At 38.3% G+C, this 16,182-nt stretch overlaps 1 protein-coding gene across 8 annotated transcripts in view; it reads left to right on the forward strand.

The window, feature by feature from the left end:
* Positions 1–16,182, forward strand: part of CHD2 (chromodomain helicase DNA binding protein 2) — an 84,975-nt gene that overhangs the window by 16,268 nt on the left and 52,525 nt on the right. For 4 of the 8 annotated variants that reach the window (XM_042039250.1, XM_042039251.1, XM_042039252.1 and 1 more), the window contains exons 2-6: positions 1,068–1,140; positions 1,858–1,943; positions 6,061–6,121; positions 11,442–14,620; positions 14,956–15,089. In XM_042039250.1, the coding sequence (XP_041895184.1) occupies positions 15,028–15,089 (62 nt within the window). In that variant the 5' untranslated portion in view covers positions 1,068–1,140; positions 1,858–1,943; positions 6,061–6,121; positions 11,442–14,620; positions 14,956–15,027. Of the gene's footprint in view, positions 1–1,067; positions 1,141–1,857; positions 1,944–6,060; positions 6,122–11,441; positions 14,625–14,955; positions 15,090–16,182 lie in introns of those variants that run through there. The other 4 variants (XM_042039249.1, XM_042039254.1, XM_042039253.1 and 1 more) reach the window with 4 other exon arrangements.

Genomic DNA, 16,182 nt, shown 5'->3' on the forward strand with positions numbered 1-16,182 from the left:
ATGGTGGTTTTATAACCCCAGCAACAGTTCTGCAGTGTAGAACAGGTTCTGGCATACACACTTTGCCCTAAAGAAAGTTCTAGCTTTAGGTGGGTGTCTGCTGGATTTCTCTTCTCTTAAGTATATTAGAGGATAATTTTTTGGGTAGTTTTGACTGGTTTCTTTCAACAGCTGAAAATAAAATAGCAGGTAATTGTCCAGATAATAAATCGCTTGTAATTCATAATGTGTTTTATTCAATAGTTTTGTGGTGGTTTTTTGTATTTAAGGTATAGGGGTTTGAATTTATATATCTTTTAATCCAGCATTAAAATGTTTTTAAAAATTGTGGAATCATTCTGTAAATACTCACTTCTGGAATATGAAGTAGTGGTGGTGATACTTACAGCTCCTGTAAAATAAAATGTTATGGCTTTTCACAAAAGGCAAGAAAAGTTGGCTAGAGGTAGTGCAAATATGGTGTTCCTTGTGTTAAAAGAGCGTAGTTTGAGATCTGATTAAAGGTTAAAGAAGCTGAAGGCTTTAATGCTGTATTCTGAAGGGCAAAAAAAGATGTTTTTTTGGGAGATGAAGTAACTTAGGACTTAAAATTCAGAGAAGCTGATGACAGAAGCCATTTTAAAATAACCTTGCTATCAGTAGAGGTTTTATTTAATTTTGCATAGCCTACTTCTAAAGACTTTAATGTGAAAAAAAAGTAAAAGGGCTGAGGGGTATTGTGTGATAAATTACTCAGTAAAAAAAAAATCTTAAATTGGCATTTTAGCTTTAAGTCTTTCAAAATTAAAGTAATGGGAGACAGAAGACCAGACTACAGTTAGTCATGAAAAACACAGATCATGCATGTTGTATGTCAGTCACTCATCTCCAGTGGGTTTTTCTTCAGCCAGGAATGTACAACCACCCATACTTTTATTTTTAGAGTTCAGTTTGAAAGATACAGTTACTGCTAACACAAGTTTTTCCCGACTTAATAATTACCTAGCGATCGATAAATTTCAGGCATATGACTTACTCTGCTTTTCTGAAGCAAAATACTGAAAATTTCCATACTTTGTTTTTTTCAGGTAGAATTTTGTGAACAAAACCGTATTTCCTGACTGGCTTCCAGAGGATTCGTTCATGCCTTATTTTTCTTAGGTAAGAATGGTTATACCTTGTGTTAATGTGCTCCTTTCCTTGTTATTTTTTTTAAACTGGAATTTGCCTTTTTGCTACTGTGCAGGTGGGAAGGAAAAGAAGTACCATTTTTATATGAAGGGGGACACATTTTATAAATTGTCTGGACTTCTAAAAAGCTTTTCTTTGCAGTTAGAGGTAGACTGTCTCCAAATAACGTCGTGTTTATGTGCTGCTTGGGCATAAATTTTAGTTTACTGAGGCTATTTAATAAGTGGATTGTTTATTTTTTATAATATACGGGTACGGATATGTACACATTGTATTTGCTGGGAAAGGACAGTATTTGCATATAAACTGAAGTTTTATATGTCCTGTTTCACCTGTGAAAACCTGCATTAAACTTTGAAAATGGTTTAGGTTTGGTACTTAATGAGTTTGTAGCATTAATGTTTGGCGGTATTGTAGAATATGTATATGAAAGTAGTAACCCGAGACTTCAGGGATTTGTAGAAGAGGAGATTTTTGGGGCCTGTTTCTTGGTTTTGGGCACCCGGAGGCTAGTGCTTAACAACGATAGAATATTGGTTTTGTACTGTCAGTAAAACTTTAATTTATTCAAAGACGTCTCCTTAGGTGTTTTCAAAAAGTTTGTTAGTCAACAATGTTAGGACTTTGCTCTATGTACCTTGTTTTCAGACAAACCTGGTTTTGTTGTTTTTTTTTTTTCCTTTAAAGGCTCTTACTGGATATTGTTCTTCCAAAGATTCAGATGACTGGTTGGGCAGAAGACCTTGAGCAAAATTCTGTACTGTGCGTGCCAGGTATGTAACACTGTGTTGTGGGTTTTTGTTTGTTTTGTGGTTTTTTTTTTTTTAATTATGCTGGAAATATTTTTTTTCAAAATAAACATTAAACATTTAAGCTTCAGTGTTTTACCTTGTTGAATTTATTTTCTTTCGAGCTCAGTGCATATGGAAACTTTTAGTGTATGCATACTACAGCAATGGTATTGTCTCCTGCATCTTCGAAGACTTTTATGGTCACTCATAAGTACAACTTTTTAACAGTCTGCAATGACCATGTTGACACGTGGTAAAGCCAAAGGATTGTCATCTCCTAAGGACATTGTCTAATCCAACTTCAGAAATGCTTTTCCTTAGTTCAAGGTGTTGGTTCATTAGCAGGGGACGCTCAAAAGCTTTTCCTTTTCAAGTAATTGATTATACAATAAACTTAAAAATTCTGGTTTTGGTGTAAATTGTATTCTAAAAGACTAAAGTGGGACCCAGTTGTTATGAGGTATCTTGCTCTCCTCCTTGCAGTGTAAACAAAGCAGCTTTTTAATGTTTATTATTTGTTTTTACACTTAAGATTCTGTATTTAGGATCAGAGTAACATGTTGCCTTTGAGTCAGGCTTCCACCACTCTGTAATTAAAAGTTGGGGATCCTGTTTGCCTGTCTTAACTGCTTCCTTTTTGCAGCTTCCCATGCTCATGTACTTCGGTGCATACCCAGGATGTCAAAGTGTGAGGCGTCTTCATGAAGACACATGTATCAGGATTCTCAAAAATACTCTTTGCTGATTTGCTTTTTAAAATTACATAATTTGTCATGATAACTAAAGGATAGAATTGTGAACCCCTACCTGAGTGCAGCTGTTCTTTTTGGCTTGGATGAAGCCTTCAGTCTGTTAATATAAAAGAAATTGTATACAATTTTCCATAAGATTTAGAAAAATGTCTCCTTGGGCTTAATAACTGCTTATCTGCAGTGAGTCACTGCTGATGTGCAAGGTAGAGTTCAAATTATATTTATAGAGATTGGACATGTGCCACCATCATGGATGTCCTGCAGCAAACACAGCTAACAAGCAAGGTGATATGTCAGTGTGTTCCTGCAACTTCATCGTATAACTGGCTGATGGGAAGTGTGAGAACTAGAAGTTTGTGTTAGAAATGATCTCATACCTTAAGAATGACAGGGCATATCTAAAATCCCACGTGAATTTTCAGTTTAGAGGGTCAAAAATCACAGATACTGCACAGTCTATTACGATAAAGGCAAGACCAGCCTGAGTCACACAATTCTGGTAATAGTGATGAGATTGAACCCATCAGACTCGCCTTACATTCCTAATACTAAATTCTGAAATGTTTGAATCTGCAGTTTCTAACTGACCTGCTCTTAAAAAAAGTAGAAAAATAAAAATTAAAAAATACAGTGCTCAAGAGCAGATGTTGGCTGACCTGAGAATTTTATGATAACTATGAAATTGAGCACTTTGATCTTAACGGTCTTGCATCTTTCCGGTATTGTTCTGATGCTGATTGTGCTGAATAGACATTACAATAAAAGCAGCTTTAACTGTCCATTTTGTGAACTCTTTGGAGCTGCCTTTTCTTGCAAGAGCAACTTGTTTTCATCTAACAAATGGTGGATTCACCTTTAGGTTAAGTAGACCTCAGTGGGTTAGAAGTGCACTCCTGGGACTTGAGGGAAGTTCCAAGTTCATGGCTACGCTACAGCGTGCTCATGAGGATCGAGGGTGGTCCGGAGAATGTCTCAGGTTGGATCCTAACCTTTTCAGTAGAGGAAGCTGTTCCTCTGTGGGGATACAAACCTATATTAAGTATTCTCATAGAATTGATTTTTGTAGCATTGACAGCGTACATGGAAGAACATTGGTGTGGTGATACACATCATCTTTGCCAAAATACTTGGTTAATTAAATAATAAATACAAGAGAAAATGTGATATCAGGTGATAGCTTTTGGGTGGCTGACCTCTCCTCTTACTCTGTAGAAGGAGGTGCACTGTGTGAGAGCTAATGCCAATCTTTGGGGGAAGGAGCCATGGACCTATGAGGCCAAGCATGTTTTGTGTGGTGTAGGCTGTACTGTACCTCAAGTGTCTGTAATTTTAAAACAAAAAGAAGCCACAGCTATTAGCATGCCTTGAAAAAGTAAATTTATGTTTATTTTTAAATAGGGGATGGATTTTTTTTTTTAATCACCCAGGCTACAACACTTACGGCAAGTAGTTTGATTAAAAGATTTTGACATCAGATACAGGAAATAGAGCTGTTAACGTGAAAGGTTAATTTTTTTCAGCCAAGACTTGTATTTCCAAGCTCTGGTTTCTGGCTTGTGGCATTAACTTGCAGCTTTGGTGATTTATTCTGTAGTTTAAGAGTGAATGTGTTTTGGATGTTAAAATTAAGAACTCGAAATACCGTGCTATATTCTATAATAATGGGAAAATAACTCGTGTGAATGAAATGTAATACATTATCAACATCCTGGTGCTTTTTTTACAAAAGTCATTGTTTGGTTCATCCACTCACTCCAAGAAAAGAAGTGTCACTACTGCTACGTGATACCACTGTGCCAAATGTAAGATTCTTTTGCACAAGTGTGCTGAGGTCAGAGAACACAACTCCGGTGGAGTCTTTGTAACACTGTCATTAGGGGAAGATGCTTTGTGGTGACAGCCGTATTAAATACCCTCATTAAAGTTTGTGTTAAACTACCGTAGCTGTGTGCTTGCTCTAGAACTAAAGAAAACAAAAACTAACTTGAAAGCAATGATGGATGTGCAGCTGTGCCGTGAATTACTGAAAACGGCTGAGGGCTGTAAATTGAGAATCTTCCAATCATTAACTTAACCTGTCTTCATATATTAGGCTGTAGTTTCTAAGTGGCCTTTTTTGAGTGAAATGATTCAAAGGGCCTAAGTAACTCTGATTCATTCCCTGATTCATTTTTCATGCCTTGGATGACTGGTGCATGCCTCGTGGATGATCAGAGTCCAGCAGCCATGTTGTGTTTCTTCTGAAATGGTGGATGGGCAGTTCACAGAAGTTCTGTGCTTTTATTTAATAGCAGCTGCTTGTGCACATTCAAATACATTTTAAAATGTCATTTATATATTCTTAAACCTCTAAATTTCACATTCATTAGGATATTCTACATGCTTCTGCTGGTCTACTGCTATATTTTTTTGTCATTTCCCTTTTTAAAGGCTTTTTCCATAATAACAGTTTTAAATAAATTACATCAACAAAGAAATTACAAACCTGTTCATCCCATATTTCTTTCTACACATCTGAGTAGCTATCAGATGGAAGAGGTTTAGAGGATTGCACAATATGCTGTTACTGGATAGGTTCATTAATTTTTATGTATTTGAGGCTATATTTCAATATAAGTAGATTCTGAGAGATCACAGAAGAAGTGGTTTTGCTTGTACATGTCAGGAGCATAAACTTGAATGGCTCATTTCATTTAGTTGAAATTTACAGTAAAAAGGGAATTCATTAGTTGTTTTAGAATTTTGGGTCTTACTTTAATCTTGCTACCTTTGCTTGAGGTAACTGTGATTAAAAAGTTACTGATACAGATTGCCAATAGGCATTTTCAAAGTCAGATTTTCACATTTGGACCTTGCCCATGCATGAGTAACTTTGAGATAAAGTAGATAATTTGCTCCAAATAAATGTTTTATGTAACTGCCCTGCATCCAGCTGATACTTCCTGTCAATAAAAAGAGCATTTTATTTCCTATTGTGAAGGGCAAGTCAGTTTGCTTAAGCGTACTTCCACTTGATGCGTGATTGATCTTCTTCAAAAATTTCGAAGAACTTTTTTTTTAATGTTGTTTCTCAATGCATTTGTGTATAGGACTGGATCTGAATTCCTTGGGTGGTTTGCAGGTTCTTTAATAACAGGTTCCATAGGGGTACTTAAATTTTTTTTTTATAAAAATAACTTTTGTAGCACATGCTGTGACCTGGGAATGCTTGGGATTTTTTTGAGTTTTCATATGAGGGGTTTTGTAATAAAAGCTAGTGCTTGGTCTTCTAGACCTTAAGGTCTAGATCTCTTCTATTTTTAAATTTATTTTAATTCAAGTGTTTTAATATCCCATTTTTCCTACAGATGTGTTGAGGAATTGATTTACTCACTGTAAGCAAAATAGCTGCTTTTGGTTGAAGCACTGGTAAGTTGTTATTCCTAATAACATTTACTTTTTAGCTTTAAAAAACCCCCAGCAGCCACACATGGCTATAATGTTTAAGTGGCTGAAGGTTTTGGCTGAATACATTCAGAAGTTAATTAGTGTGTGGCCATGTGTGCATGTGTGTTTTAGAAAAGCTTAGTTAAGAGGACCCCAGGATCATTCCTGCTGGGCTCTTAGGAAATGAGCAGTACTTGGATAGTGCTCTCTCCCTGTCTGGCTGCAGAACAGCTTTCAGATCTGATTGTAGTTCTGGGGGCTTCTGTGATTTGACTCCAGATTTCACTGAGAACTTCTATATCACAGTTTTGCTTGTTCAGAAGGGTTTTTGGTATGCAGATGTCTGTCTCTGGAGAGGTACTACACACAATTTGGATAACAAATGGTGTGGAAAGTATAGCAGGAAGAACGTGCCCTACAAGCATCTTGTGTTGCCCTTATGCTTCTGTCAGGATCAGTGAGAGCCTTTTAGCAGACAGTACTGTCTCCTGTTCTACAATCGTTCTTTTTCTGTTCTTCATTCATAAAGCTCTGGCTTTGCACAAAACGATAAATGCTACTACAGTTTCCTGTATTTTTTTAAAATTAAACTGCTAGATGATAGACTTGAAATCATTCCTCATATAGTCAAAACATAAAATTGGCAGGCTTGAGTAGAGATAAATTAATTCAGTTCTATACTGGATGAATATAGGGACAGAATTTTTTCCCATTTCCTTGACTAAAAGGAATTTGGTCTTGACCTTTTGTTGTCTCTGGCACATTTTGTGACTTTCTTGGGAGTTGCCTGTGGAAAGACACAAGTCCTTTTGTCTTCCTGTCTGCTTAAAATTCAGACTCCTTGATTGTGTGTATTTAATTAGGGCATCCATTGCATTTTGTGTACATGGATTAACTTTTTTTTGTGGGAAGCTCTATTCCTGTAGCACTGTGCTTTGGAATATATGCTTTTCTTTAAGAGACAGTTTCTTGGAGCCACTTCTTTCAGTCTGACGTGCTACCTGATTGAGCAAGGCCTTCCTTAAGCTTCAGATAGCTTGGGAAAATGTTGTTCCAAGATGCAAATCCACTCATTTTAGTGGCTAGATGACAGTGAATTTTAGCTGTCCTGTGGCTGTGTTTGTTAGCAGAGCACTCCAGCAGCCACTGCCTTCTGCACTGCCTCAGGTGCTGGGAGAAGCTGGTTTTGTACTCCAAAGTCCTGTGCTTCTCATCCGCTCCATGGTGTGGAGACTAATGTAGAGCTCTTCTGAAAGGGAAAAGGAATATGTGGGGGTAAGGTGCAAACCTTGTGAGGCTGTGTTACTCTGGCTCCTGCTGCTTCTGGGTCCTTTTCATTTTGGACCAATTTTATCACTTGAGGTTTCAGTCCTGAAGCAAAAGAAGTAGCAAAAGAGTTCATGGACTTTGAGGAATTAAGTTTTTAATGTGTGTACATGAGCTCAGTTTTGATAAGTGTGTAATCTCTGTTAAGTTCTATTGCTTTGTTCTTTCAGAAGTCTTAAGCTATTTTTCCCACTGCAGGTGTGTGTAGAGCAGCCTATTTCTTGATATGTTTCTTCTCTAGCTCTATACTATCCACTGATGTCTTCCTAGCCCCAATCACCTGCTAGAATCTCTAAACACATGACTCATGTTCCATTTTAATATTAATCTCCATGTGATTCCTACATCTTTCTATGTACATTCTTGTTTTTCCATTGGGTTGTAAATTAGCTATTGTCAGATCTGGCTTCTTGAGTAGAACTTTGGCTTTTCAGTTACATACCGAGTAATTCTTCTGTCCTTTTCTGGTTTACAGTCCTTACCTAAAGGAAGGGGTCAATGTGAAACCCTTAATTGACTTAATTGAAACTGTTGTCTACAAAAGAAGTTGCTTCAAAAAGCAGTTGTGAAAGCATTCAGATGGGTGGATCTTGATTGCATTCTCTGGTTAACGTGGTGTTTAGTTGAAGCACTGATGTTTATTTTTAATTCTTTTTTTTAAGAAGAAGGAAAATACTTGAAAACACCAGGAGCTTTGTTAAACTTGGCATACTTTGCTTAATGCAATAAAATTTATTATTTAAAAACAATACCCGCAAAAGAGTGCATGTGTGAATAAAGTCAAGTCTTATTTGGAATTAACCTTGAAATCTGACAAACCTGGCAAATAGCCTTTCTTACCTAAAAATATCCAAACCTACATGAGTTGTGCTTTTGCTGCTCTGCTTAAGGAACATCTACTGGTGGTAAAAGCAGACTTAGAGCTGTCCAGAGCACTTAGTTCCTGCTAAAGACTGTACAGAATAACATGATGGACTTAGCTGTCAATAAAGGACACCTCTGTCCTTTCCTTCAGTGTAAGAATTACCAGGGATGTCTTTGAGAATAAAACCTTGCTTTACTGAACTTTGAAGTGTAGAACTTGAGGTTTGGTTTGCTCAGAACCTCCTTCTGTCCATTCAGCTCCCTCTGTTGGATTGAATTCCCTTTCCCAAGTAGGTCACCTCAGTTGAAAGTTTAAGCCTCAGATTTCATTCTGGAAAAGTTTGTAAATGTGTTGGTGTCTTATGCATGGGTGTTGTACGTGTTCGGCTTCAGTCTCGCACTTCAAGGAATGCAGGGTTTCAATGCCCCTGAAATGGCTGAAGCCATGGGTTTGGCCATGAGGGTTGTCTTACTTCTGTGATCTTTTAATGTAGCAACAAATAATTGCAAGAAAAGTTGAAGAGAAAAACTTTGTAAACTCAGATGTTTTGTAATTGTTGCCTTGAATCTTTAGGCAGGTTGGGAATGGATGGCAAGGAGTGTCAATGTGTTGCCAGTGGTTTGAAGAAAACTTTGTCAGTACTACATGACTACCCAGGTCCCTGATTTGTCGTGACCAAAATGCAGTGCTTGGAAACAAAACCAGTAACTAGTAGATGATAGAAGCTTGAAAAATGGGTGGATGCCTAATGCATTTTACAGAAGGAATGGAAGACTCATGTCATCTAGGGAAAAAAAATGGGTTTTTCAGTATCTACCTCAAGTGTAGGATCACTGCATACGTCTTCATGGAGGAGTGTACTTTTGTAACATTATTGAAATTTCTTAGTAAAATGTGCCTTAATTCATAAGTAAACAAGTGCTGTGTAAGCTTTTAAAGCAAATGTAGATTTCACAAGTGTAGAGGCTGCTATTATTATTTTAGCCATTCCTATGGCAGCTTTTTGATGTATAATAACTTGGAGAACAAGGATGTGTTCTTAATTATAATACCTCATCAGTTCTGTTTACTGCTAATTATTTTACAAGGTTTAGAGAAGAGTTTAAGATGAACATCATGGGGTTACTTGCAAAGTTTTTGGTCCAACCCAATGTAGGTGAACCCAGTAGGGAAATTTGCCCTGAAATTGCTTTTGGCAGGTCCTGTGAGTGTCTAAGGCAGAGGGCTGACCCAACTGGAAAGAGCCTTTTAGGGGTGACTAATATGTAACTAAATTACCTTTTTTAGAGGTGGGGAAAGTTGATGCCAGTAATTGGATTTCTGTATGTTAAGCTTATTGAAAATAACTACAGATTATTTTAATGGTCTTATTTATGGGTTTCCACTGTACTCATGTTAGTACTTCTGAGTGTTTGATTGTGACAATAATGGACAACTTTGTGGTGGTCATTTTTTTCATGTTTTGATGCCTCGGTCAAGGCATTAATTTGAAAAAATACTCAAAATTTTAATTCAAGTGCCTAAATATATTTGAAATCAGGTTAGTGAGAACTAGAAAAAAACCCAAACCAAACCCAAAGCAACCCTCAAACCAGCTTAGTGTGAGAGAAAAATACCTTTCAAAATATTTAATACCTTACCTTAACTGAGAATGAGTTGAATGTTAGAAACAAAGCATTTCTTTAAACTTGAAAGTTCAGTTTCTGAAAACTGAATGTCCTGGGGTTGAATATTCCTACAGCTACACACGTTTCACAGTGGAACGTGAATTACCAGATCCCTTATCCCACTTTGATGTGCAATACATTGTGTTTAAAACAAGGGAGTCTGTAGAACAGCATAAAACAGGACTCATGGGTACTTGAGAAAGCCAGACTGGGGCTTGTCGCACTGCTTCCAGTGCTCTTTGCTTTGCTGTAACTGGTTATTTTGAGATGAGACTGGGGAGACTGGGATGCTGAGGCGGAGACCACTAGATGGCCCCACTAGATTTTGCTGGGCTGTGGGTAATTTCTGCATCATTTGTCAGAATCTGCCCAGGATTATCAGGGAGCAGACTGGTGGTGAAATTGGCTTTCTGACTAAAACAAGGTTAAACCTATACATATGCAAAAGAATAAATTGATGTTGGAGTGCAGATACTCAAAATCATGAAGGCATTTTAAAACCCTTTTTGCATGTCAGCCCTACAGTCAGCATTGATTTCAAAATAATGTTCTTAAGAGTAACTTCCTGTACTTAAGTTTTGCGTGTGAGGAGAAGTAGGGGTTTTCTTGAAGTAAATTGAACTTACATTTCTTGGAAGAAGATAGGAAGATGGGAACATTGGGTTTGTATTTATCCATGTGGATGTTGTTTGCTCAGTTTGGTTTGTCACTCACTTGTGGGCTTGGTTGCTGTTACATGATGAGTACGGTTGGAGTATGGAACAGGAGCCTTGCTAAAGGCAGCTAGTGTGACATGTGACCATTTTCATCTGATTTCTGATGTGTCCTTTCCCACCAGTAACTAAACCAGTCATTCCATTTGCTTGTGTGTTTGCTGTTGCACTCTGCACCTTTCATGAGCTGGAAAACTGGGTTAAGATGGTGGAATGTCTTGTCTCCAGTCACCATCTGTCTATAAGAAACCAGTTTTCATTGATTTTGATGGATCTCTGTCTTTGAAGGAAGGAGCTTCAACAGTATTTAAAATTTTTGACTTGTTACAAGAACCTTGGTCTTCTACTAAGCAGTGTCAGCTTCAGAGGATGGGCCAGTGCAATGAAAACGGTTGCAAGAGCAAATTTCTTAGATTTCCCACCCCAGATTTCTGTAGTAGTTTAACACTCCTGAAGAAATTTCAAATGGAATTCATGGATCCTGAAAGGGTTCTTGGACTTCTAATAATTTCTCCTGGTTTTTTTATAGTTTTGGTTAAACTTCCTATGTTTGATTTTTGAAGTGATTGTTTGACATTGTTTCTGATAAAAGTAGATATTGTGGACTGTGTAACATGGAATGAAGCATGAGTTACATGTTTAAATTATCTTCAAGGTACAGTAGTTGAATGTCTTAGTTTAAAGATATGATGTGTATTCCAACAGCATCTTTCTTCTAATTTTTCATAAAGAATCCATTCAGATGAAGAGTGTCAAAAGGAGTCTGCGAATGAGACACCAAGATGGCAGTTCCACTGGGGATTGAGAGGTTGAGGAAGTGGACTAATGCATGAGTGCTGGGATGTCTGTCCAAGAAAAGGATGTTAAAACGTGGACTCTCATGTTATTAAACCAGAGAAGATCTGGGTTGTGATCATCCTCTCAAAATGGACTTTGCATTTGAATTAATCAGTGACTATCCAATGATGGATCTGTTTGAGGACTGGGTGGCAAAATTTTCCTTTTGGGTTGTGTTTGCATGACAGGCAAATTAATTTGGTACAAGATCTGTTGCTACCCCTTTTGAGAAAATGTAATTTTTTCAAGTGACTTTAAATAAAAGGTTTTGGTTTATTTCACACTTTGTGTTTGTCCTTTCTGGCTGAATATTTTTTTTTATTGTGTTGATATTGAAGTGGGTTACATTTTTGGTTGCTATTAAACTGAGAAATACTTTAGCTGAGTACTGAAGGCAAGGTAAAATTTTGTGCTGTACTTGATTTCAAATGTGGTTTTCATTTGCAAATTATGTTCACTTTGCCATGACTTCCAATGAATTTGTATTCGCTGGTTTGTTCATTGAGGTGCTTAGTATGAGGGGTTTTCAGTACTTGGCCTACTGTCAGGACACTGCTGCTGAACTTTGTGAAGTTATTTTAAGATGGAATTGATACCAGTTGAAGGCTGAGAAAATATCACAATAAAGGAGTACTCTAATGTTTTGTGTAACTTTTTTAGGTATGTTCTTGGGTTGTGTGTGGGTACAGAAGCTTTTCAACAGATTTCCTGGACTACAGACTTCCTGAACAGTCTCTTTGGTCTTAAAAATTGTTCTGTGCGAGTGTCCAATCTGCTTCACTGCTCTTGCATGTAGCCTTAGTGTCGTGATACTGTGCCATGTGTTTGGTGAGAAAAAACTGAGTTGTTTTTGATAGTGCTACAGATTACATGTTAACCTTTGCAAATGAATTTTAAATTTATTCTAATGCTCGAAGTCATGATTTCCTTACAGGTTTCTAGTGGGTCTAATAATTTAATGGTAGCCATTTCTTCTCCATATATTTCACCTGAAACTCAAAGTTGTCTTTTGTTTTGTGCTGGAGGGCCAAGATGATAAACCTGGTGCTGAGATAACCTTGATATTATCTTTGAAAACCCAGGCAAAATCCTGTTCGTTGTCTGTGTTTAACCATTTGCCTTGTTCAGACTTCTTTGGAAATACCCATTTTTGCCATGATGAGTTGCTCATACCTGTTCCATTCAGCCATTTTAATGGTACACGCTTGCTCCAGTTTGGTTTTGCCATGTGTTTTTATGGTGGAGTTGGATGCTGGGACCAACCTGAAGGGTTTCTCATTCACATGAGTGGATTTTCCTTAGTGTTACCCAAAAATGCTTGGAATGGTCTTGCATTGTGGTTTTTTCGTTCTTGCAGTTGAGATGCAAGGAGTCTTCTGTGAATAATTGGTAAAGTGGAATTTTTTTAAATGGCTTGTGGCATTGGAGAGTTCCTTGTGAAACCCCTGTGGAAAGAGGATAGGTGGTTGTAGGAGATGAATGGCAGGTCTGTGGAGGAATTAAAGGGGGACTGTGTTGGTTCTACTGGTTGAATGGTTTTGAGCTGTTGGGATGCTGTGTCATGGATGTTCCATAGAACCCCAAAGTAGCCCATTGCCCGTTTGTCCTCTGGTGGTCCCCCAGTGGCTGATGGCTCTGTCTTATTGTGATGCTTATGAATATGCAAGATGTCCTTGTGCTTTAAGGAGTTGGTTTTGCTCGTGGAAGACAACTGGTAGTCAGAATCAAGCGGTCAGGGGCTGCTTGGATCACCTCCATTCCCTTGGTGATACATCTTCCCAATTCCAGGATGTTGTGTTTGGAGGTGTCCATTGATTGATTTGCAGTTCTGCAGCTTGGTTACTGTGCAGCTTTAAAATTAATTTGTTGTGTTAAAAATCTGTTAATGACCATGAATGGGTTAAGAAAGTGCATTAGAAATAAGCAATTCGATGGTGTTGGACTGACTTGACCGCAGTGCCTTGGCATAGCTGGTAGAAATGGTGTGGCTGTTGGATTTGAGTTGTTGGGGGAAACCACTAGGGAGGCGCTGTGGAGCTGGAGGGCAATCTCGGCTCTGTGGGGTTGGTTTGGGAGTGGGTGATGCTCCTGTCCCCCCCTGCCAGTGCCAGCACTGGGGGGCAGAGGGAACAGCTGTTGTCTGGGGATTCTGCCACCGAACTGGGGGGAAGCTAAACTGCCCCTTGGGTGGGGTGGCCCCCAGAGTGGGCTGTTGCTGCCTACATGGCTGTGAGCTCCAGTTCCATGCCTTCAAAATGGCTTGTAACAGCACCACTTCCTGTCCAGGGAGGAAGTAATTTTAGCCCAGGCACTGAAATATTTAGCAAATCTTTAAAACAAAAGGCACAAATTCCATTTCTTTCTGGCTTCCAAAGGGTGCCTGAGCCACATGGGGTTAAGGTGCCCCTTGAGCTGGGGTAGTTGGAAGGAGCCAGGGCTGTGGGGTAGCAGGCACCCTTTAGGTGGAGGCTCTCTCTTTTTTTGGTAGAAATGAAGGGGTGGGTCTATGGTACATCACCTGAGTTGTGGGGTAAATGTAGAGAGTGTCAATCAAAGGCAGAGCTCAGAGCTGGGAAGGAGCTCTAGATGGCGGCTGTGCCTTAGAGAGAGCGCGCTCAGCTCCGTGCCTTCCCCAACACTTTACGCAACTTTCCCTAACTTTCGGGCAGCCTCAGGGGGCCCCCACAGCCCCTTGCCTCTCCTAGGCACTAATCGGGGGCCGAGCGGACCTTTTTCGGGCAGAAAAGCAGCTTTTGAGGGCTCCTTTTTCGTGCCTTGCTGGAAAGAAGAAGCCGTGGAGAGAGCCCAGGTCGTTGTTTTTCCAGCTTAGAAGCCATGGCGTACCTCCATTTTTGTGCGCTCTCCTAATGAGCTTTTTCCCCCGGACATTTTTGTACTAATTACCGCTTCTTTTGCTTTATCGGCAGCATATTTTTGGGATTAGAATATATATTTTTTTTTCATTTTCTGAAATTTGTATTTTATCGGTATAATTCTAAATATTTTGGATCTAATGTTTTTCCACTACCCGAAACTAATATCGACTTGGTCCTGGCGGCGGTGCATGGATCAGGTAGGTGAGCAATTAATAATAATAATTTTTAAATTTCTGTCGTTTTGAGTACTTTGATTTTCGACCGATTTGTGCTGTATTGGGATGACGCAATAAGATACAGAGATTATTTGCATCCAGTGTTACTTTGGGAAAGTTTGCAGGATGCTCCTCTCCTGTGTTTATTCTCGGATTTTTCTTGTAAAAATGATTATTTGTTTTAAATCTCCGGTTTGCCGTGTTGATCAGTGTTGTGTATTGTTATAACAATATCATTGCAGCGACAGGACTTTGTTCCTGATAATGAAAGCCAGTGAAACGAACTGGGACCTTACCTTTCTTTCAACTTTTGACAGTAAATACCTGGGCACAGGACTTCAAAGCAAACAGACACCCCTGACCCCCTTTTAATATTTAAGAATAAAAAGATGATGAGAAATAAGGACAAAAGCCAAGGAGAGGAGGGTTCAGTCCACAGCAATGCATCGAGGTATGACCTATCAACTTTCTTTTTTTTTTTTTTTTTTTGTAAAACCTGTGAATACCCTGTTTACTTTGACAGCCTTGGGTTACTGTCAGTGCTTAATAGAAAACATTTTACTGATTTTGCTTCCTTTTTAAGGAATGACCTTGAGATTGTTAGCATGCCACACCCTAATTTTTTTTGGTAGCAATTTCTGAAAGTTGTGTTGTGACTTAAGGGCCCATGTCCTAGGCAAAAGGTACTGTACCTTTATTCAGGGCAGCACTTGCCCCTGTATGATGTTTTTCCAGCTTTTGAATTTCAGTTTTTAGGTTTTTTGTGCTGTGAAAAATGACCTTGTCGGTTTAGCCATTGCTGCATTGCACCATTTTACATACAAGGCAAATTTTTCTTTGAAGAATCTCAGAAGTCTAAACTTTAACTGAGGGCCATACAGAAGCCTGGTGTAGTAGTAAATTATAGTAAATAGGCACAAGAAAAAGTTACATGAATGAAAAAAAGCTTATTTTGAAATATAAACTGGAAAGTGCCTCTGTGTCGGATACCTCTTACTTCAGATTTTATTTTAGCTTGTAGAACTTTGATTCTGTTGAGGTATTTTAGAATATTTTTATACAATTTAACGAGACTTTGTCCTGCTGGTGATGGCATTTTGTATTATAAAATATACCCTGGGACTGCTCACAAGAGGCACCAGATGCTTTGCTTGTTTTGTTTAACGTATTTTTGCTCAGAGTATTTTTATTTACTTTTGTCGAGTAATGAGATTCTTTACAGATTTTTATAAACTTAACCTTGATGTGGGAAAAGTGTGAAATACTGAAAATGTTTGTTTGCTGGGAATGCAGAAGTGCAATTACCAAATCGCTCATTTTGTATTTAAAGGGTTGCCTCCTCCAAAAATTGGAAATTAAACTATATGCATTTTTGTTTTCTAGTTTGTAAATATTACTGAGTTTTGCATTTTGTTAATTTTAATTGAATCTTGGTCTGTTTCTTTTTCTCTGGTGTTGTCTTCCTGCATTTTAAACCAACATTAATAAAAAAGAACTCTGAACTGTCTGTTGTATCACATGTGCTCTATGTGATGTTCAGGTGT

This window comes from Corvus kubaryi, unplaced genomic scaffold (assembly GCF_017639235.1).
Source record: "Corvus kubaryi isolate FWS band 111438036 unplaced genomic scaffold, C.kubaryi_AGA036_p1.0 37394, whole genome shotgun sequence".
Taxonomy (NCBI): Eukaryota; Metazoa; Chordata; class Aves; order Passeriformes; family Corvidae; genus Corvus; species Corvus kubaryi.